The following is a 23,667-nucleotide window of genomic DNA, read 5'->3' on the forward strand; positions in this document are numbered from 1 at the left end:
GCATTCAGGATGTCTAGTCCATTCTCCCTCAATCTTACCACATGAACTAGCCCATTTTTTTTTCTTGTACATTTCTTTGATGACATCCTGGTTTTTCGTTCCTAATTCCTTGTTCATGGTATGCTACAGTCTACTTATGCCCACCGTACGCCTCTTTATTTTCCACTGGGTGAGCCTCAATTTCAGTTCTTTGGAGACTTTAACATTCTGTGACTCAGAGTTATATGACATCATGGGAAGAAATTTGCTTTGTTGTTTTTGTTTTTTTTTTGTCTTCTTCTGTGATTTCATGAGAAACAGAAGGAACTCCCCCTATCAATGTAGATCAAAACTATTCCACAATTATCATCTTAGAACACTGACTAGGGTTAATGTGAATATCATAATAATGGTATTTTATATAGTGCTTTAAGGTTTGCAAAGAACTTTACATATATTATCTGATTTTTAAAATTAATTTTTAAATTAATAAAACTCTCTCCTTTTATTAATTATTAAACTTCTCTCCTTTCCCTCTCCTAACCCCCTAAAAAGAAAGGAAAACAAAATCCTTGTAAGAAATATGCAAAGTCAAGCAAATCTAATTCCTGCACTGGCCATCTCCAAAAAAGATATGTCTCAATCTGTACTCCTGAGTCCATGACCTCTCTGTCAGGAGGTAGGTAATCTCATTTGATTTTCATAACAACCCTATGAAGTAAGTGCTATCATTATTTCCATTTTGCAAGTGAGGAAACTGAAGCTCAAGAGGTGAAGTGACTTGCTCAGGATGACACAACCAGTATGTGAGAGGTAGGACTTGAACTCAGCTCTTCTGACTCCAAGATCAACTCTTTTTAAAAATTTATTTTTATTTGTAAGAGGCAATCAGAGTTGAGTGACTTGCTCAGGGTCACACAGCTAGTAAGTGTCTGAGGCTGGATTTGAATTCAGGAAGATGAGTCTTCTTGACTCCAGGGCCAGCTCTCCATCTGCTTTGCCACCTAGCTGCCCCATGGATAGACAGTCAGACACAATATAGATACACTGATGGACAAGCTCTGTGGGTTTCCCATTCAAGATTCCTTGAAAGATTTAACAAATAGCCTAGTCAACATCCTCTGATTATTAAAAATCATAAAACAAGGAGATGCCTGCACACCAAAGGTGTTTGACACTATCTTGGAGCTCTAATGCAGAGTCAAATTTGAAAGAGAATGTCCAATAGATGCTGAGACCCTCCAGATGCTTCTATTTTTATATGACATTGTTCTGATTGCATCAATCAGACTCCCCATGGGATCCGTTATCACTCAAAAGTTTGGTCTGACCATCTATGCAGAAAAAAAGTGGATTTTGTCCAGATTGTTTTACAGTTAGATGAAAATGGAATGTAATAGGGGCAAATGTATACTCACACTTGGGTTCAAATAATTGACTTCCCAAATACAAGATGATTGAGGCTTGCTTAAATAACAGTTTGAAAAAGAGCTGGGAGTTTTAGTAGATTACAAGCTCAATATGAGTTAACAATGTGAGATGGCAGTGGAAAGAAAAGCTAATTCTAACCTCATAAGCCATTGTAAGTAAGCTCCTGAGGGCAGGGATTGCCTTTTGCCTTTTTTTTGTATCCCCAGCTCTTAGCACAGAGCCTGGCACATAGTAAGTGCTTAACAAATGTTTACTGATTCATTGATCTTGGGCTGCATTTAGACAGGCGCAGGCCCCAGGAATGAGGAGATGATAATCCCATTATACCTTGCCCTGGCCAGAGTATTGTGTTTGCTTCTAGGCACATCTTAGGAAGGGCATCGACAATCTGAACAATATTCAGAGGAGGGCAACTAGGCTAGTGAAGGTCATTCCATGGGAGGGCTGGTCAAAGGAAATGGGGATATCTGGCCTGGAGAATAGAAGACTGAGGGATGACATGATAGTTGTTTTCAAGGATCGGAAAGGCTGTCATGTGGAAAAGATATTATGTTTATTCTGCTTGGCTTCAAAGGGCAGGGCTAGGAGCAGTGGATAGAAATATGAAGCAAAAACTCTTTAAATATGATTCAAAGAAAAATATCCTCAAAATTAGAGTTGGTTAAAAGTAGAATGGGGGGAAGGGGTCAAGGTCAGGGTGGGAGTTGGGCTGCAGATTTTCCTGCAAAGCCTGGGTACTTGATGGGTATATGGTGCTAGCATGGGTTGGATTTGATGGTCCTGAGCTCTCTTCCAACATTGCCATTGTGTGATTCTGTGAGTTCTTTTGGTATGAGATTGAATTTTAGATTTCTTTCATTTGTACATAGCCTAGAACAATCCTCTAACTTTTCCTGTAGGATCTTGAGTTCAAAGGAAACTTAGGGAAGGAAACTAAGGTTCAGGGAGTGGAAGTCACTTACCCAGTATCATATAGCTAGTAACTACTGAAGTCAGGATTCACACTGAGGTTCTTTGAATTAAAACCCAATACTTTTTCCATTGCAACATGGATGCATGATGCATGCAGAGTGCTGAGTAAATACTATTTATGGGACTGATGAAAAATAGTCATTTCTCCATAAGAAATAGTAAATACCAGGGGGAAGATGGAAGCCTGGTGGGGATAGTTTGGAGGTTTGACACCACCCTCAAATTTCTTCTTGGGGTCTATGGTAGAAGATGGAGAAGGGTCCAGGCTGAATATATTGGAGGTATGTGTACATTTTGGGGGTAACCCTCCCCAGCCCGGCCCTCAAACCTGAAGTCTCCCCGGTTGTTGGCAACTCTCTCGGCAGGGCAGTAGGAGGCTGAGGTCTCCAGCACTACGATCTCCACCCTCTTGCTGGCGTTGCCTTGGGCAGTAGAGACGGAGCACTCCCATTCACCCGATGCCCACACGTGAATATGGGACAGAATTAGCTCGCTGAGGGGGCACAGGAATCTGTGGTCATGCTCTCCAGTGAGAAGAAATCTCCAGTGGCCCTTCTTCATTTGGGTAGGGGGTCCTCTTTACAACTTGGGGACCCTCACTGGCATTATTTCTGTCAGGTCTCTTATATCTCTTATGACCTCACACCCCAAGTTATGGGCCCTCCCAGAACCTTCTCTATATAGGGGCCCAAGACCTGACTGGTCTTCTAGACACGGTCCTTTCCTTACCTCCCCCTGTTCCTCACACTTTCACCTCTTCAGGGAATGTTGGTGAGCCCTTCCCCCTTCTGAACCCCACCCTGGAAGGGGAGCAATGCTCGTACCTGGTGATGAAGGTACAGTCATGGACCAGGCTCTCCTCTAGGATGACACCTGCCTCCTCATCCCCTTCCACAGGTACCCGGTTATGGTACCAGCGGATGCGGGTACTACTGCCCAGGTAACTGGCAGTACACTGGAAGGGAAGCCGATCACCTTGGAACACCACCTGGCGCAGCGAGGGGATCAGGTGGTGAGTGTGCAGCTCCAGGGCACCCGCTGTTGTGGGGGGGAGCAGAATCACAGTGAGGCCTATGGTCAGAGGATGGGGCTGGAGGGCAAAGGGGAGCTTCAGACACGAGGAGAGTCAGCAGAGACACAGGCTTGACTCTCTCCACCCGTATCCCATAACCTACTGAGCAGGGAAGAGGAGAGAAAATGGAGGGAAAAACAATGGGACCAGTTGTGGAGAACAGCACATGAAGAGTGCCAGGTAGTCAGCAAACAATTATGAAGGCTTACTATCTGCCAGGCACTATACTAAGTGCAATGGATTGAAAAAATAAAGACAAAAACAATGGCCCTGCCCTCAAGGAGCTTACATTCTAATTTGGGAGACAAAATAATAATGATGATGATGATAATGATAATAGCTAGCATAGTATATGGCACTTGCTATGTGCCAGGTACTGTGCTGAGCACTTTGCAAATATTATCTCCTTTTATCCTGACAACAACCTCGGGGAGTAGATGCTATTATTATCCCTATTTTACAGTGGAGGAATCTGAGGCAGGCAGAGGTTAAGTGACTTGCTCACGGTCACATAGCTAGTACATGTCTGAGGCTGGATCTGAACTTAAATCCTCCTGACTTCAATATGTCAATAACTATTTATAAAAATGGGGGAAGGAATTGGGAAAAGTGGGAAAATGGGGACAGCCAGAGACATCCAGAGCAAAGTATAGTACAGTGGAGAGAGCATTGGTTCTAAAGTCAAAGGATCAAAGTTCAAATCCCACCTCTGATGTTTACTATCCATGTGACCCTGGGTTAGTCATTTGCCCTCCTTGGGCCTCAGTTTCCTCAAATGTAAAATGATAGGGCTGGACTAGATGGCCATTGAGGTCTCATCTATGTTCTTAGGCGTGTCTCTGGTATTCAGTAAGGGGAGTGTTGAGTGTTTTAAGTTGGATAAAGGATTCTTTAGTCTAGAAAGGGGCAAGAAAGGTTATGATTTATGTGTATAACAATATAAAAGGTGCAGATTGGGTGGACAGAAAAGTGGACACCAAATTCCTGAATGTTGAAATAAGGGGGCACCCTCTGAATCTCAAAAAAAGGTGGTTTTGTAATTAATGTAAAAAAATGGTCCTATACACAGTCTATCAGTCAGCTAACAGGCTTTCTCTAAAAGCTTCCAAAAAGACATAAATAAATTAATGAATGGCAGATCCATAGTGAGTTATTAATGGACAGTAGGATGTTTAGGGGCTGTCCTTGCCCTTGAAGTTGCTGTTCTAGGCTGGATGGCCCATGGGTATCAAAAGAGTGGGAGGGAATTCTTATATTTTTAGAGGAGTCTTAGGAAATGGAACCTGCGGTATCTTAGGAGTTTGGAGCGGGGATGGAGGACAGATTTCTCTGGCAAATCAGGAAAGGCTAGCAGTTTCTTACCACAGTGGAGCTGGGTATCCTGGAGACCTCGAAGGGCCTGAGCATGGAGGGAGCTGGGATAGGCACAAAGTGTCCGCTCAGACAATTGCACAGAGTGGTTACGGGCCCATGGCAGTACCCAGTGTAGGTGGCAGTCACAGGTCAGGAATTCCGTGCCAAAATCCCTAGGATTGGTGAGGAATGAAGAAGGAAATCATGGTAGAAGGGTAGGGAAAGGGGAGCTTGAGACTATGGTCAACAATGGCCAACAAGTGAGGGGCTCATAGGGATAGGTGGGTGGGTAGACTTTTGGCCAGCAGGAAGAGAGGAATGATGCATGTTTGAGCCCCTCCCCCAAAATATATGGGACTGGAAAAGACCAGGAATCAGGGAAGATGAGTCTATGGGAAAGGGTGCTCACCAGGGTCAGCCTAAGAAAATTGCAAAGTAGATGGAATTTATGAGAACCATCATGGTACAGTAGATAGATAGTGACCTCAGAGTCAGGCTCAGTCCTGCTTTGGAGCTATACTAGCTATGTAACATTCAGCAAGTTGCTTAACCTCTATAAGATTATAAATTGCATGGAAGGTGTCTCTAATGCATTGGGAGAGGGAGTTTCTTCATTGGGAACTCTCTACACCAACGAAATCATCAAGCCAGTCTCTATCCCTAGGTAGAGCATATCTTTGGGACCTTCTCATCATTCCTTTTAGCTCATATCTCCTGCCCTGGAAACTTGCCTGCCAATACCCACCAATGAAAGCCAGGTACACACCATCTTGACTATTTCCAAGAGTCTTTGCTCTTAGCTACTTCTCAATTAATTCCTTATGGTGCAGGATGAAAATGGCTTTAGGTACCACCACTCTGTCTCAGGTGAATTTGCAGTTTAATAAGGAATCCTTTAGGACTTGAAATGAATCTCTAATGATACCATGTTTTAGGCAGCATAGGAAGCAGAGATGGGGATACTTTGGGGATGGACCTAACCAATGTTCCCTAAGTCATCCCACAAAGGTGCCTATCTACACTGTCTACTCACTTGGATGGTCCTGATGCCACATTTGTGCTAGTCCGGTAAAGCCAATGTATCCTCACTTTGTGGCCAAAGGAGGGGAGGAAGGATTTCTCTTGGAAGTCAATTGGGCTGGGAGAAAATACTCACACAACTTTCAAGGCTGGAAGCTCATCAAACACCCCAGCTGGTAGGCTAGAGAAGATGTTCCCAGACATGTTTCTATGAGGGGAGAATAGTAAGAATGGGTTGTGAGACCTTGCTAAGTCAAGGGACTCCTATTCTTTTTTGTGCCATGGACTCTTTTGGTAGTCTGGTGAAGCCTTTGAACTTCTTGGAATGTTTTTACATGTATAATATAAAATACATAGGATTACAAAGGAAACACTGAAATACAGTTATCACAACATTAAAAAAATACTTTCAGGGACAGCAGGTTAAAAAACTTTTGCCTTAGGGATAGGAGTTGAGAAGGAGTGAGGCTCCAAAGAACCATGGTGGCCCAGAACCAAGAGATTCAACATTTGGAAGTCTTCTCTTATTTTTTCTCAGTCCCTATTATATCTTTCATTGGGTCTTTACCATTGTCATCTCATCCATTTTCCCCTCAGTCCTCCCCACCTCCTCTAGCCTTTTCATACTCACAATCGGAGGAGGTTGGGAAGGCCCTGAAAGACTCCAGAAGAAAGACAGCCAATTCGATTGTTGGAGAGATCTCTAGAGAAACAGATACAGGCTTAGGAGGATTTATCAACTTGTAGGTAGGTTGCGACTGGGGTGGGGGCATGGGAAAATAATGACAATCCACATATCTATGATGCTTTAAGGCTTTACAAAGTATTTTACAAATGTTATCTTTTTGGGGTGTCACAAATACCCTCTGAGGTAGGTAGTATTATCTTGTTGTATGGATGAGGAAACTAAGGGTGAAATTAGTGACTTGTCCATGGTCAGTAAGTGTTAGAGGCAGGATTTGAACTCAGATCCTCTTGACTCCAAGTCCAGCATTTTGTCTACTTACAGAAGTAAAGGGGGAAAGATGAGTTGAAAAGGACTGGGGATAGGGGCTGGTGCCAGATCTGAGCTTAAGATACCTTTTTGTACTTTGTGATAGTAAGCGTGTTGGTTATGTGGAATGAGGAGGGCAGGGAAGGGGAGGCAGATCAGTCACTGGTACTCACAAGCGCTTCAACTCTCCCAGTCCCAGGAAGGCACCAGGATGCACTGTGCTGATAAGATTGTTCTTCAGGTCCCTGGAAGAAGCAGGTAGAGGGAGGAGGCATCGTGACTCTGCCTCTCATAAGACCTGACCAGCCTTCCCAAGGCAGGAGTCTCCTCTTCCCCTAAAAACGTCAGGCTCCTTCGTGCATTCTCTAAACTTACTTTTCCTTCCTGCCTCTGCCCAACCCCAATCCTCCACCTATTCCCCACATGGCAGTCTCCCTTTCTCAGCACTGTCTTCCTCACTTCCTTTGATTGCTGGCCAATCAGAAGCTACAGAACCTAATTTTGGAGAGGAGAAGCCAAAAAGGTGAATAGGGTCAGGGAACTAGGTGGTCTTTTACACAGTGGATTGTTAAATTCTTCTCTACTGATAGGAGAAGGCCATTGAGAACCCTGATCAGTTAGATGTCTTAATTTATTATCCCCCTTTGATGGATAAGGAAAAAGAGGCACCAACAGGTGCCTGGCTATTGGTCACAAAGGTAATTAGTGGGGGCACAGAAGGGACCTTAGGGACCATCTAAAACCACCTCATTTTACAGATGAGAAAAAGAGGTAAGCTTAGTCAGTGAGTCAATAAACATTTATTAAGCACCTGTTATGTGCCAGGCACTGTGCTAAGTGATACAGAGAAAGGTAAAAGACAGTTCCTACTCTCAAGGAGTTCACAGTCTAATGGGAGAGACAACATGCAAACGATTAAGTATGAACAAGCTATACACAGGAGAAATTAGAGATAATCAACAGACAGAAGGCACTAGACTTAAGGAAACAGGAAAGGCTTCCTGTAGAAGGTGAGATTTTAGCTGGAACTTGAAGGAAGCCAGGAAAGCCAGTAGACAAATATGAGGACAGACAGCATTCCAGGTGTGGGAGACAGGGAGGCAGAACCAAGATGGTGAAGTATTAGGAAGCAGTGTGGTAAACTCCCTCCACAAATTCCTCCAAATAAATCTAGAAAATGCACCAGACAGAATCCTGATGGAGAAATCCAGAAAAAGTTACAGTGAGTTATTTGTCCAGTTCAGCACAGCATAGGGATACATGCAGGTAGGTCTTTGGACACTAGGGATGGAGGTCAGATGAGGAGCACACGACATGTGGAGCACTCTCGCTCTCAGGAGAGGTTGTGCAACAGGGCAAGAGGAGATCTTGGACTTACATCAGGGTATCACCAGGTATGGCCCCATACTGGGGCACTGGACTCAGGCAAGTGAGAACTGGCAGCTTTGTTACCCAATACCCAATTCCTGGTCACAGATTCAAGTTAGAGTGAGAACGGAATCTTCTCAGGGGAGCGGTATTCCTGTGTAGGGAGGTCCTGGACAGCTTACAGGAAAAGGAGGAAGTTCAAGAGGCAGCAGCAGCACCAGTGTGAGCAACCTCAGCTCAGGGGCTCACTTCAAGTATCTAGCCCAGCCTACAGAGGATCCTACCAGGCAGGGATCCCAAACCAAAGAGGAGTCTACAATTCTGCCACTCAGATCAACAGAGCTTTCCAGCCCTTGATAGGAGTGGAGTCCAGCAGCCATTTTACTCTTGCATTGTCTTTACTCAAACTCAGGTCAGGAACTTGCAAAGCTCAGATTGGGGGTGGAAGGGTAGTTGGGCAGCAATCAGATTTTGTTCTGAATCAGACCACTCTGGGAACACCAAAAGGTTGTAGGTACCCAGCCTGTCCCTGAGATCTTGGAATAACATAACACTTAATAGCCCAAGAAAACCAAATGTGGAGAAAGCCAGTGGAAATATCCAGTCATTGATGGAATATCTTGTTCAAAGAACTGGATTAAAGAGCACATGAGGTGAGGGGGGAGGGAAGTGTGAGATGTAAGAAGACTGGAAAGGTAGGTGATTGGTTCATGATAATATAGCTAGTTGTGGCAGGACCTGGATTTGAACCCAGCTCCTCTCACTTTGACTGTGGCTTTAGACTCTGCATTTGAGTGCGAGCTCCTTCAGAACAGAGACTGCCTTTCTTTGTATCCCCAGAGCTTAGCACAGTACCTGACACATAGTAGGTGCTTAACAAATCTTTATTGCCTGACTGACTTTAATTCCAGTATTCTTTCCATGATACTGTCTCTTAGTCATAGAATCTCAAAGTTAGAAGGACTCCAGAGACATCTAGCCCAACCCTAACCTAAGTAGGAATAAAGACTGTCAGAATTGAAAAGGACCTTAGAGGCCAGTCTAATCCCTTCATTTTTACAGATGAGAAGACTCAGAGATCTGCCTAGGGTCACAGAGTTTGCTTTTTCCAGTTTGCTCCTGACACATCCAAGAGCTTTCAGCATTCTTTTTCTTCTTCTATAATTCCCAGGTGACATAAACATAAAATATTAGGTGAGAGAAAAGGGAACAAATTATTTTGCAATTTCCAGGTTGTATTCAGTCCAGGGAATTTACTCAGAAAGGTCACAGACCAAGGCAGAGAATTTGGATCTAGCATCTGCTGAGGGACATTCTGTTTTCTGAGCTTATATGAGGCTCCAGGGATAGAAGTCTCCTCTAGTCTTAAAGTTCTCAACCTCTAGAAGTACTAAAACTGAGTCATGAAAGAAAAGAGAATGGCACCTTGGAGCATCGAGACCCTGGCTCTTGTGGATGGTGACCAGAAACTCAAACAACTCCACTGTGAATAAGCCATTCCTTTTCAGGAGGCAGATAGAGACCCAGGCAGATCCCAGCAATTAAGGAAGGGCACGGTGCTGAAGGGACAGCTCCCACACCTGCAAGAACCTGCCTGGCACTGGCAGGGCCCAAACCCTCCTCCCCTTTCAGATTAGACAGCAGTACACAGCCACTTTCCTGGCAAGAAGGATGGGCAGATGTGACTGTTCATTCTCCACTTCTCCACTTTCCCCTCCCTTTCCCTCTCCTCCCCCCACACATTCTGGTGGGAGGAAAGGGAGAAGGGGTGGGGGGAAGAGGTACCAGCTGCCCTGAGCTCACTAAGCTACTATTCTCCCGACCCCAGCACCTGTTGCTGGCAGCTGTCACTGCAGGCACTATTCATATCCTCTTTGGAGAAAAGTCCAGTGTCCCCACTCCCTCTTCACCACTCAGTTGGGTTTATTTCTATTTTCTTCATCACTCTTCCCTTTTGCTCCCTGTGCCCTCCACCCCCTCCTCCAGTCAAAACAATCAGGAGGCTTAGATGCATCTATTCATTTGATAAGCATTTATTGAGCACTTACTTTGTGCAGGGCACGATGTTAGGCACTGGGAAGAATAAAGACAGTTGACAACTATTTAGTACTTTATCACTTATAAAGTGCTTTCTGAAAATGATCTTTCCTCTGTCATACAGGTGAGAAAACTAAGGCTCTTCTTAGAGAGGTTAAGTGATTTGCCCAACATCATGGCTCCTCGTTTCACAAAGCTTAAAGTCAAGGAGGGCAGTCATATCAACCACAAGTCAATGAGCATTTATTAAGTGCCTACTGTGTGCCAGGCACTGTGCTAAGCACTGGAAATAAGATGCATTACATAAATGGCTATAGTAGAAGGCAGAAAGACCACGTATTGCAGTAGGAAAAGTGCTGCTCCAGGAATCAGGAGGCCTAGGTTCAAGCTCAAGTTTTACCACCTGGATGGCTTGTCTTCGGCAGGTCATTTAACTTCTCTAAGGCTCAGTTTCCTTACCTATGAAGACAGTTTGATAGAATTTCCTGCCTCAGAGAGTTAAGTAAAGCATTACATGAATGTAAATTATTGTTCACAAAGTGGCAGCATTTCCAAATTAGAAGACACCAGGGAGGAGAGCTAGTCCTAACTGCATCTGAACAAGAAATCCCCTCCACAATATGTCAATCAACAAACATTTATTAAATGCCTACTATGGGCCAGACACTGGGCCAAGTATTGGGGATGTAAATAAATGGAATGAAACAATCCCTATTCACAAGGAAATTGCATTCTAATGGGAAGACAAATACATATATAAAAACAAGTAGAATAAATATAAAGAAAATAGTATAAAAAATACACTCATTAAATACAGGGTAGTTTGGGTGGAAGGATACTAGCATTTTGAGGGATCTGCAAAGGCTTCATGTAGCGTGTTTGAGCTTCATACTGAAGGAAAAGAGGAATTCCATGAGGTGGCAGTGAGGAGAGAGTGTATTCCAGGCCAGTTTGGCTGGATGGTACAGTGTGGGATGGGAAGTAATATTCAAATGAGTCTGGAAAGATATGGTGGGGCCAGATTGTGAAGGTATTTCAAAGCTAAATAACCTAATGATGTTAAGAAACCATCGGGAGTTCATTGAGTGGGTGAGCAACTTGGTGAGATCTGTGCTTAGGGTAAACTACTTTGGCATCAGTGTCAGATGGTCAACAAACAATTATTAAGCTCCTACTATGTGCCAGACTCTGTGCTAAGTACTGGGGATACAAATATAAATAAAATAGCACCTGTCTTCAAGGTTCAACCCAGGGCATGATAGAAAAGCAGCACAGCTGATGGAAAATAGGAAGAAGAATGTGCTGTGATCTCTCCTGAGATGGATGTTTTGGAGTTCATGGCTCTGCCTTCCACTCAGAGGATCTGATCAGAGGGGCAGAGGGTACTGATGAGCCTGATTCAATTTTGTAAGATAATGGGATTTGTGCATGACAATGAGATAGTGTGCAGGGTCCGCTGGCGTGATGAGAGAGGAGGCAGAGACATCAATCAGATTGTTCCAATTCACCTCGAGAGGTGATAAGGGACTAAGGTGGTAACTATGTGAGGAGAGGCAATGAGTCTGATGTGAGAGATGCCAGAGAGGTAGAAATGACAGAATCTGGCAATTGTTTGGAAATGGGGCTAGGGAGACTTAAGGATAATGTATGCCTAAGCTATGAACCAGAGAGACAGGAAGGATGGTAGTGCCTTAGATAGAAACTGGGAAGCTTGGAATAGGGGAGTATGGGAACAAAGATATTGGATTCAGTTCTGGACATGTTGAGTTTGAGATATCTCTGAGACATCCAGTTTGAAAGGTCCAATAAGCAATCAGGACTGCAGGTTCGGAGAGAGACTAGAGTTAAAAATACAGATCTGTGTAGAGATTATAACTAAATCCATGGGAGCTGATGAGTTTACAAACAGAGCAAGAGTGTATGGCTAGGGTTTCTTAACCTTTTTGTGTCACAGTCCAATAGTCATTAGTCAATAAATATTTATTAAGGACCTACTAGGTGCCAGGCATTCTGCTAAGTGCTGGGAATAAAAAGAAAAATAAGAAAAAAAAGATAGCCCTTGCCCTCAAGGAACTTACAGTCTAAAGGGGGAAGACCACACATAAAAGCTGAAAAGGTGTGTGTGCGTGTGTGTGTGTGTGTGTGTGTGTGTGTGTGCGCGCGAGAGCATCCGAACACTTGAGCCAGAAGGAACATGTGCTGGGGCACGGCAGTTTTGGGGTTGAAACCAAGAAGAGTAGCTAATGGTAAATTTTAAAAATCTTTTAAAGACAAACTGCCATTTTGTAATGACCCCTCCATCTCGTATTAGTGGCTCTGATTTTTTGAATGCAAGAGTGAGGCTTTACACTTGGCTGCTTCTACTTTAGTAACATCTCTATTCACTGACGCCTCCTGGTTCAGGCCCTTATTGCCTCATATCTGGACTATTGCATAGCCCACTGGTCAGTCTCCCTACTTCGTTTCTCCCCCGTCCAGAGTGCATCTTCCACTCAGCTGTCAAATTGATCTTCCTAAAGTACAGATCTGACTATGTCACCTCCCCCTTCACCCCATTTCAGTAAATTTCAGTGGCTCCCAATTACCTCTAGGATGAAATATGAAAAAAATCCTCTGTTTGGTTTTAAAAGCCTTCATAACCTGGCCCCTTCCGACCTTTCCAGTCTTCGTATACATTCCGTACTCTATGAGCCAGCTCCACTGGCCTCCTTGCTGTTCTCACAAGACACTTCAGCTTCTAACCATAGGCCTTTTCACTATTTGGCCCCCATGCCTAGAACTCTCTCCCACATCATCTCTGCCTCCTGGCTTCCTTCAGGTCTCAGCTAAAATCCCACCTTCAGCAAGAAGCCTTTCCTGATCCTCCTTAATGAGATTACTGCTAATTAATTCTGTACTTATCTTGTTTGAACATTGTTTGCACGTTGTCTCTCTCTTATTAGACTGTGAACCCTCAAAGGGCAAGGCCCAACTCTGCCTTTCTTCCTATTGCCAGCAACCTACACATTGCAGATGCTTAATAAATACTTGTTGACGTGGCTTTCTTTGATAGTGCAGTAAGAGAGGAAGGTGGGTACACAGTACCATGCTAGCTCAGAGAGGGAGACAGAGATCACTTCAGGATAAAGGAGGCTGATGTTCTGTATGCCCAAGATGCTACCGCATGAGGCACAACAGACACGCTGAAAATTGCCTACCTAACCACCCCCTCTATCATACTCCAAGCAGGTCCTGAGACCCTCTCAGAGTCTCCAGGAAATCCTCACATCCAGGCAGGGGTTAATGAAATCTACTCTCTCCTATGGGGGGGTAGGAGTGGGGAGGAAGCTGGGGTCAGTGGGGGGAGGCTGTGTTCCTACCAGAGGCATGTTTTGCAGGGCTGCACAGTCACTGAACAGAAATAGCTGGAGAGAGCAATAAAATACCCCACCCAGCCCTTCCCATCAGCAGGGCACTCACATAGCCGACCACCACCCCTGTCCTCCTCTGCTGGGACTCAGCCCTTTCCCTCTAACCTCATTGCTAACCCTGAAACCTAAAGCAGATACGAGGGAGGGTGGGGGCAGGAAGAAGCCAGCGCCAATCCCCACTGCCCCTAGAAGGGAAGGAGTCAAGGGGAGGAAACTCTCAGGAGAAGGGACAGGCCTGGGGATGCCCATACATATGTGCTGGACCAGAACGCTCCCATACAGACATGTGCAGGATCCATCCATGCACACAGATCCTGGGCACACACACACTGCCCTTGGAGCCAAATTTGCCATCTTTCGAAGGGGCAGCCTGGTTCGTCTCCCTCCCTTCTCCACTCCGACATTCCCTGGGGCCCAGGCATTTGCCCCCTGGGCCAGTTGTGCAGTCTCAGACTTTGGAAGGGCCTGGCCTCCCACCCCTCTGTAGGGGGGGTGGGGGTGGGGGGAGGAGTGGCAGAGGGAAACACATTCCTCATCGTGTCACTTCCCTTCATGGGCTGCCAAGGGGCTGAGGCCGCAGCCCCTTCCCTCTCTGCTAGCCAGTGTTTATTCTCATTTCCTCCCCCAGCCCCCACCCTGCCTGCCCAACTGATGCTTTGCAGATGGGGGCTGAGCGCGCCTGGGCTGCCCCTCTACTCAGTCCTCAGTGCCTCTTCCTGCCTTTGGTTTCCTGCATGCAGCCTCTAGACATTGGGGGGCCTCTTGGAACCCAGGGGCCTGGGCTGGGGAGTCTCGTATTCAGGGGAGTGGCAGTGAGGGCAGCCCCTTTCTAACTTTTGGCCAGTTGAGGCCAGTAACTAAAAGAAGGGGAACTGGTGGGCTGGAAATAGGCTGAGCCCACGGTCCCAGTCAGAGCTACTGCTAGTGCCCAGATAATCGTCCAGATCCCACCTGGCTGGGACACAGCTGAGTGGTCAGCTGGACCCTCCCAGTTTGGGTAGAGTGAATTTCTCTCATAGATGCATAAAATGTCAGAGCTGCAGGGGACTCTATTAGAAATCATCTAGTCAAGGGATTCTAAACTTGACATGGACAAAATTCAGGATGTCTGTGAACTTGCATGAAGGAAAAAAATCACATCTTTATTTCAACATGACTGCTTTCCTTTTTAATCTTCAGTCTTTCATTTTATGCATTTAAAAACATTATTCTGAGAAGAGGTCCATAGACTTCACCAAACAGGTCTATGACACAAAAAAAGCTTAAGAACCCCTAATCTAGACCAACTCCTTCATTTTACAGATGAGGAAACTGAGGTCTGAGCAGTAGAAGTAACTTACCCAAAGTCATACAACTATTTAGGGATACAGTTGGGCCTAGAACCTAAGTGTCTTGATTCCCAGTCCCCGGCTCTGTGCAGTCCCCCTCCCCACTCCTACTCTCTTTTTAAAAAGGCCCCTTCCCTCTACTCTTCTCATCCCTTCCCCCTTTACTTACCCAGACACACACACACACACCTTCCTCTGTAACTTAGAGAAGGTGGAATGTGTCAATCAAACTCTCAGGGAGTCTTAGGAGGTACAGACACCCTCACTTATTAACTTTGACACCACACATCTTGTACCTTTACAAAGGGAGCCTTAAGCCACAGGCAGGAGGGTGTCCCAGCAGCCAACCCTCTGACATTCTAGCCTCTACTCGTCAGCCCAAACGTTCATGAAGGGGGCTGGGTGGAGTGGCCCAGAGCTGGCTCCCTCTAGCCCCCACAGACCTCCCTGCCTGTGAGTTTGGAAACCAAATTACAGGGTCTGAGGCCACAGAACAGCTTCCCCTGGGGCCCTACAGGACTTCCAGGGTTAATTAGAACGTGGAGTCTGGCTGACAACTTGTGGAGAACAGCATCTTGGGCACCCACGTTCTGTTTGTCTGGGAACAAATCTCTAGGTGGCAGCTGTGAAAGCCAAGTGTCCTGGCTCCTCCTCACGTCTTCAGGGTCCGTCTCCAGGCTTTCTGTCCTTAGAGTACTGCGGACATCTTGCCTTTTCTCAACACTTTAGTTTTCCCTCCCGGGTCTAAAGGAGAGTGGCCCCTTTAGCTTCTCCACAAGAGGTTTGGTGGCAGCTTCTATCCCAAATTCCTCCCTAGTTAATATGGGGGTGGAGGAAGGAGGGAGGCGGGAAAGGCAGCAGAAGCATCTTCATATCCCTGCCCCCACCCACAGGCTAATAGAAACCACCTGGATTGCGAGGAACACACTCTCTCTCCTACTTCCTCCAGTGCTGATTCTGTTCCTAATGAGTGCCCCAGCACCAGCCGCATACCAGCCCTCAGGGCTCATTAATCTCATTAGGCAGCTACAAATCATTATGGGGCCCACCGAGTTACCTTCCCCAAGCCCTTTTCCTCTGGCTCAGACACACGTGTCTGTGTGCGTGCATCGAGGAGCGTAGAGGAACATGCCTGCAGGAGCACAGAGTGAAATGAGTGCTCCTAAGCATTCTCCTTCTTCCCCTTCGTTGTTTCTGCCCTCAGAGGGTGCTTCTCACAGCTGTGGTCCTTGAGACCCTCAGTGGACTGGGAAAGGTTTCTGGGGGTCGCCCCATTCGACGTTCACAGAGTTACAGACCGTTTCATCCAGTTTCTCATTTTCCAGATGAAACACTAAAGCCCAGGGAGAAGTGACTTCCTCAAGGTCATGCAGCTAGTAAGTGTCAGAGGCAGAATTTGAACCCAGAGCTTCCTAACTCCAGGTTCAGCAAACTATATAAATCACCTATTTCTGGGAGCATGGTATAGTGAAAAGAATCCTGGATTTGGGGGTCTGAGGACCTTGGCTCTTTTATTTTACTACTTGTGTGACATCGGACTTTTTATTTCCCTTCTCTGAGCCTCAGTTTTCTTCTCTGTAAGGGGTTGGAACAGATGTTCTCTAAGGTCCTTTCCTGCTACAAATTCTCTTAATATTCTCCTGTACACTTCTGGCAGAGGGAATCACCATTAGGGGTAGTGTGTGTGGGTGGATGCAAAGGAACAGAGAAAAGAATTTTCAGTCTAGCAACAATTTTAATTTCATTTGAAAACTGCCTGAGACTAGACTGGGTAGGTGGATGCAAATAGGACACACATTCCAGGGGAGGAGAGGAGGGAGCAGCCTTCCCCCCCCCCACCCCCCGCATGTAACCAGGCTGAGCCCTTCTGGGTGGTGGGTGCAGGAGGCTGGATCTGAATCGCTCCTCCTCTTGAATGTGCGCTCTGACCCAGGGCTCCCCAGATGAGACTTCCTGGCAAGGAATCAACTAAGCGCCCCTCCCCTTTTCATATTTTTCCAGTCTCTGTGGTTCCCATCCAAAATCAAAGCCTTAGCCAACAAAACCCTGTAAAAGAAGTATTCTGAAGAGCATGGGGGTATTTTCCCCTCTCCTTTCAGAGCACAGACCTCTGGAGATCATCCCAGACATTTTTCCTGTCTTTACACACTCACCTTCTCTCCCACACTCATACAGATGTGAGTTACCCTCCCTTCCCTGCACAGATCAAGACTTGTACAACTACATAGGTGGCTTAAGGAAGTCCAGTGGGGCAGAGGCAGGCAGAATAAAGGAGAAGAATAAAGGAGCAGAATTTGGCCGGGGGTAGACTGATGGACAGAGAAAGATATCAGTGAGGAGCAGCTTACTATAACGGGACTATTGTTAGACTTGGCTCTTAAGAGACCTGAGTTTGAATCTAGACTTTGACATTTTCTAGCTTTGTGTCAAGCTACTCTGTTACTCTGAGCCTCAGTTTCCTCATCTATAAAATGAGATTGGACTAGATCACCACTAAGGTTTGTCCCAGGGTTAATAGATCATTAATGTAATAATTAGTTAGCTCACTAATGAGCTAATAGCTGGTTAATAAAGGAGCAGACAATCTGGGAAGGAGAGCCCAGGTTTCAGGCACCAAGGCTCTTCTGAACTTAGGAAGCAGCGACCTAGATTCCTAACTGCTTGCGTAGAGAGAGTAAAGTCACTTGGTCAGCTTTTGGCAGCCAGAGATAGTTTTAAAATCTCTGCTTTTGTGTCTTTTCATTTTCTTTGTCAAATTATTTTAGGCTTATCATAGTATAAGTCTTAGAGAATGTACCAGCTCATGCACACATATTATATACACACATTCTTGCTGCAGAGACACACTGAATAGATAGATGCTGACTGTACATCTCCCCCAGTACACACATAAACACGCCCACTGTACATTCACACACACACACACACACACACACACACACACACACACACACACACTCTTCAATATTCAGACGTGCTCTTACTCTCCCTATCTCCTGATCTGCAACCACAGTCTTTGCTCATGGTGCCCAATCTGATTTCAGATTTTTTTTTTCAGCCCCTTCCTCTCTCTCCCTATCCAACCAATCATCCTTGTGTTCCAAATTTCAAGGATCCCAATAGGACCTGATCAGTTTTCTCTGCTCTCACTAGGACCCAAACAGGCACACTTGTGGGGAAGGATCCATTTGATGTTCTGTGGAGGAGTGATGGGGATAGAGAAAAGGTAAGGAGGGGCAGCTAGATGGTGCAGTGGATAGAGCACCAGCCCTGGAGTCAGGAGGACCTGAGTTCAAATGTGGCCTTAGACACATAACACTTACTAACTGTGTGACCCTGGGCAAGTCACTTAACCCCATTGCCTAGTCAAAAAAAAAAAAAGTAAGGGAAGTGGAAAATTTTGAGCTGAAAGGGATTGTTACTGCCTGGTATTTGTTTCAAGTTAAAGGCATCTGAATCAGAAGCCACACCAATAAAGACCTTAAAGATCATCTTTTTTGTCGTTCAGTTGTTTTGCAGTTGGTTTGACTCTTCATGATACCATATGGGGTTTTCTTGGCAAAGATACGAGAGTGGTTTGCCATTTCCTTCTCCAGCCCATTTTACAGAGGAAGAAACCGAGGCAAACAGAGTTAAATGACTTGCCTAGGGTCACACAGCTAGTAAGTGTTTGAGGCTGGATTTGAACTCAGGAAGATGAGTCTTCCTGACTCCAAGACCCAGTGCTTTATCCCCTGCACCACCCAGCTGCCCTCAGATCATCTTTACATCTCAGTAAAAATCTATTGAACTTATTTTACTCTCAAACCCTCATTTTACAGATGATAAATTAAGAGCCAGGGAGGTGAAGGATCTGGGTCACATGACCAGGTTTCTTGAAGTCAAGTCCACTGCACGTTCTGTAACATCATAGATGCTCTCATATAAGCATTAAATCAACTCAACAAGCCTTTACTTATGTATTTCAGGCATTGTCTAAGTCAGAGGTGGGGAACCTTCGGCTTTCAGGTCACACGTGGCCCTCTAGGTCCTCAAGTGGCCTCAAGGCCACAGGTTCCCCAACCCTGGTCTAAGTGATTGGGGTACAAAGATTAAAATGTCCTGCTCTCAAGGAGCTTACCTTCTACCAGTCTAAGTCATGTACACAGAAAACGATAATACAGAATAGAGAGTGAACAGAACAAAAAAAGAGATCAGATAAAGTATACGAGGGCTGCTCCAGACAGAAAACAACACTAACTGGGGGGTATGGGGGAGATGAGGGTGGGTACCTGAGATGAAACTGGAGGATTCTGATAGGTGGGGATGAAAAAGGAGTGTGAATTCCAAGTATGGGGCTGGGGGTCAGGGGGTCGGGACGGCTTGTGCAAACGTACAAAGGCAAGAGATGGAATGCTGAGGTCAGGGAGCAGCTGGAAGTCCAAGAGGGCTGGAAGAGATGATTCTTGGAGGGGAGGAATTTGAAACAGGACTGAAAAGGTGGGTTGCAAACAGACTGTATGTTAAAGCAGAAAGAGAAGTCCTAGGCTTTTATTCTCTTTGCTTCTCCTTAATGAATTTCCAGCAATAAAGAAATCTTTTCCTATCTTCCCTCCCTCGACCCTTTCTTTAGACCATCTGACTTAGGGAATGTCTTTAATAGGACTTGTGATTTTCATCCCTGTGGGATCATTCTCCCTCTGAAAACTACAGCCCCATGTAGGCCTTGGTAGGAAGTCTTCTTGAGTACTGGGCAAAAAATATCCTTAGAACCTTCAAGACTCAAACACCACCTTCTACAGGAAGTGTTCCTAATTCCCCCTAAAGCTAGCACTATCTATCCCTTCTTAACTCCCTTGTCTTTCACCTTTGTTCCAGTTGTCTCCACTCCTGTTCAACTCTTTGTGACCCCATTTGGGGTTTTCTTGGCAAAGATACTGAAGTGGTTTGCTATTTCCTTCTCCAGCTCATTTGACAGATGAAGAAACTGAGGTAAACAGGGGTGAGTGACCTGCCCAGGGTCACACAGCTAAGTAAGTGTCTGAGGCTGGATCTGAACTCAGGAAGATGAGTCTTCCCGACCCCAGGCCTTGTCCTCTATTCGCTTGGCCACCTAGCTGCCCTGGTCTTTAGCTACCTTGTATTTATTTTCATTATATTGATCATGTTTATTTACATATGTGCTTTTGGTCTCCCCCAATAGAATGTAAGCTCCCAGAAATTGTTCTGTTCTTTGTTTTTGCATCCCCATCGAAGCACCAGACGCGCTGTAGGCACTTAATATAAATGCTTGTTGTTTGACTGATTCATTTCTAGGCAGGCAGGGGGATGAACCTCCCTGGACTTGACTGGACCGCAGAGGGGAGACTGTACTGGGCCCATATGCAAAGCCTTCCCAGCCTGGAGAGATCGGTAAGAGTTTGTGCTTTCCTGGAATAGCCCTCACCATCACACGATGACAAGGAACAGGAGCGAGGCTATTAACAGAGATCTCCAGAGTTGTAACAAGTATGGGGTGAGTGGGGCTTTGCCTCAGGGTGCTTACATGGAAGGGGAAGCAAGCTTTCTTTCTGTAACCATGGCAGTGCCTCTGAGTTAGATCTCCCAGTCAATCCTGGCCCCTTTCCAGGGTCCTGTCCTTGGGGCACCCCTCCCAAGTGGCCCTCAGTTGATGAACCTCACCACCCCTTGTTGGGGTAAGAGATGGGCTGTCCCCTCTCCTTAGGTGGCTTATCGTCTGCACTGCCACTGGCCTCCCACCATCCACAGACTGTTTTTTGCCCCAGATGAATATATCGTAGTTGTAGCTGTAGACACTGCAGTATCAAATCACCGAGCCAGTGACCCCAAGGGAGATTTGATTCTGGGCCCCAAAGAATGCCCAGCAGGTACTCCAGGTTGGCTCACGCCTGCAATAGCCAGCAACTAAGAACTGATCAATCAATAAACATTGATTAAGTGCCTACTATGTACCAGGCCTACTATGTGCTAAGCACTGGGATACAACAAGAGGCAAAAGACAGTCCCTGCCCTCAAGGAGTTTAAAATCTAATGGGGGAGGCAACATGCAAACAAATATACACAAAGCAATCTGTTTACAGGATAAATAGAAATTATTAAGTGGGACTGCGGAAGGCTTCCTTTAGAAGGTGGGATTTTAGTTGGGATTTAAAGGAAGCCAGGGAAGGTCAGTTTTACTTTTACTATCATCTCTTACTAGTTCACAGAGCTCACCAGCCCCTCCTCTACCACCCATGTCACGGCCACTTGCCCCTACCCCTCCCAGGGTGGAAGCCTGAAGGGAGATGAAGTTGAGTTTGTCTCAGACACTTACAGTTTCTCCAGCATGTGAAGTCCAGAGAAAGAGCCGTTCCGGAGACTGGTGAGTTTGTTATTGCTTAGGAGCCTGTGATGGGTAAAAAACAAATGGGAAGAAAATTCCTGTTACCGGCAGCAACACTAGGCAGACAAACTGCCCGATCCACCTCGATTCATGATGGACGGGGTCAATAGTAGAATCCAAGCAAAGGTCCCCCCTTCAGATCACAGAGGATAAGGAGGCTGCCCTCTCATCCCTTCCTCTTTAGTGAGACTTCCCAAAAAGCCTTCCACACTGAGGGAAGGAAGCTAGGCAGGGAGAGTGGGGACTGGGTTCCTTTGGTCTCTGGCCCCCCTGGAATGGGAGGAGAAGGTTTGGTGGTTCAGGGACCTCCCAACACTGTCACCTCCAAGCTAACCTCCACCACATTTTGGGTCCTCTACGAAAAGGATGTGGGAGTTTTAGCTACCTGTTTATACCTAACCTTCACCCCCCACCCCTGCCCCCCCCACCCCTGCCCAAAGCCCAGTTTCAGTTGAGGATGAAAAATCTGTCTCCAAGGGGTCAGCTGATAGACTGAAGGCTTTGGGAGCAGCTCAAAGCTGAGTCTTTCCCAGATTTCTTTGGCTTACTTTTTTCCTCAGTCAAGGAGGAGGGAACCCCTATTTAGATGGCACTCCCTTCTCCCATCATAATGCTTTTTCCTCCTCATCCTTTCCACTAGCCCCTTTTCAGCCAGACCCTCAAAAGCTTCAAGTGGAAAGGCCCCGGGTTCATGAGCAGCACAGTATGGGGCCCAGCCAAGGGGTTCAGTCACTCCCAGCTAATTGCTCATTAAAGATATTTAATGAGCCTCTTGGTATCCATTCCCAACCCGAGGCAGTTCCCCTTTCCTGTGGCCTGGGGAGAGATAGGTCAGAGGAGGGAAAGGCTGGGGTTCTGAGTCTCTCAAGGGAAGGCCTTTTAGGAAGAGATTGGAATAGGACAGTCCTGGAGGAAACTTTGGGCAAGTCTCCTAACCTCAGAGATCATAGATTTAGAGCTAGAAGGCACCTTATAGATCATTTAGTAAAAACCAAATATTTTACAAATGGGGAAACTGAGGCCAGGAAGTGTTATGTGACTTGCCCAACATCACATAGTTGTAAATGGCTCATCCATGACTCCATTAAGCTACCAACCTTCCTGGGTCTCATTTTCTCCATTTGTAAAATGAAGGGAGTTAGATGGTATCATCTTTAAGGTAGGATTTCTTAATCTTTACTGTGTCATGGACCCTTTTGGCAGTCTGGTGAAGCCTATGGATTCCTTTTGAGAATAATGTTTTTACTTGCACTTAGATAAAATTCATAAGATTACAAAGGAGGGGCAGCTAGGTGGCTCAGTGGTTAGAGCACCTGCCATGAAGTCAGGAGGACCTGAATTCAATTCCAGCCTCAGACACCAGCTGTGTGAATCACTTAACCCTAATTGCCTCAAAAAAAATTTGCAAAGGAAGTCAATTATATTGAAATAGCTATCAAAATATTAAAAAAAAAAGTTCTTGGACCCCAGGTTAATAACCCCTGCTTTAAGATCTCATCCAGCAGAATAATCCGAGGCTCCTCTCAATTCACTGGAACTGGGCTGCTAGGAAGTGGAAGGACCGAGGTAACAGGCATCAAAGCCACTGGCCATCTCAGCCACCTGTCTGCACTGGGCTGCTCAAGTCTGAGGCATGAAGAGGAGGGAAAACTTATCGGATTAGTGAGGGAGAAAAAGAGACAGCTCCCCTTCCCCTCACTTCCTTTTCTGACGTCAGAGGGAGTGAGAAATTTTAAAATCCTAACAGGGCAGTGTATGAGTGTGCGTGTGTGTGTGTGTGTGTGTGTGTGTGTGTGTGTGTATGTGTGTGTTTTGTGTGCACGTCCCCAAAACATCCTCCCAGTCAATTCGTTAGCCACAAGACTGTGGTTAATAGAGTAAAGCAAATCCTCAGGGTCAGGAGGCTGGAGATAGGGAGCAATGGAGGATCTGGGGGAGCCCAGCACATTGCATTCCTATCCTTGGAGGGGATAGAAGAGAGGCAGGGAAGGGATGTGACGACAGCCCCAGACTTCATATCAGGACTTTTAGCCACTTATTAGCCATGTGACCTTGGGCAAGTAATTTCTTTTCTCTGGGCTTCAGTTTCTGTGTAGAATGAGGAGGGTGGGCTAAATAGTTTCTGAACTCCTTTCTAGTTTAGCAGCTGGATCCTATTTATATTCATCTTAGCATCTAGAATTCTAGGAAACTACACTACCCACTTTGGACCCTACGTAGGGCCTGCCAGGGGGGCCCATTTTATGCTAGATCCATCCTATTTCTTTCTCTTCAATCCTCTATCTAGGGGGTGGGGTTGAAATTGCTAGTTCTTGGAATCT

General features: G+C 45.8%; 1 protein-coding gene across 1 annotated transcript in view; it reads right to left on the bottom strand.

Moving 5' to 3' along the window:
* ADGRA2 (adhesion G protein-coupled receptor A2) overlaps positions 1–23,667 on the bottom strand; it is a 62,250-nt gene that overhangs the window by 15,400 nt on the left and 23,183 nt on the right. The window contains exons 2-8 of the mRNA XM_027865111.1: positions 21,278–21,349; positions 6,995–7,066; positions 6,459–6,530; positions 5,964–6,035; positions 4,817–4,980; positions 3,207–3,420; positions 2,711–2,875 (exon numbers count right to left, since the gene is read on the bottom strand). Coding sequence (XP_027720912.1) covers positions 2,711–2,875; positions 3,207–3,420; positions 4,817–4,980; positions 5,964–6,035; positions 6,459–6,530; positions 6,995–7,066; positions 21,278–21,349 — 831 coding nt within the window. The remainder of the gene's footprint in view (positions 1–2,710; positions 2,876–3,206; positions 3,421–4,816; positions 4,981–5,963; positions 6,036–6,458; positions 6,531–6,994; positions 7,067–21,277; positions 21,350–23,667) is intronic.

This window comes from Vombatus ursinus, unplaced genomic scaffold, assembly GCF_900497805.2.
Source record: "Vombatus ursinus unplaced genomic scaffold, bare-nosed wombat genome assembly UNPS02014778.1, whole genome shotgun sequence".
In the NCBI taxonomy this organism is placed as follows: domain Eukaryota; kingdom Metazoa; phylum Chordata; class Mammalia; order Diprotodontia; family Vombatidae; genus Vombatus; species Vombatus ursinus.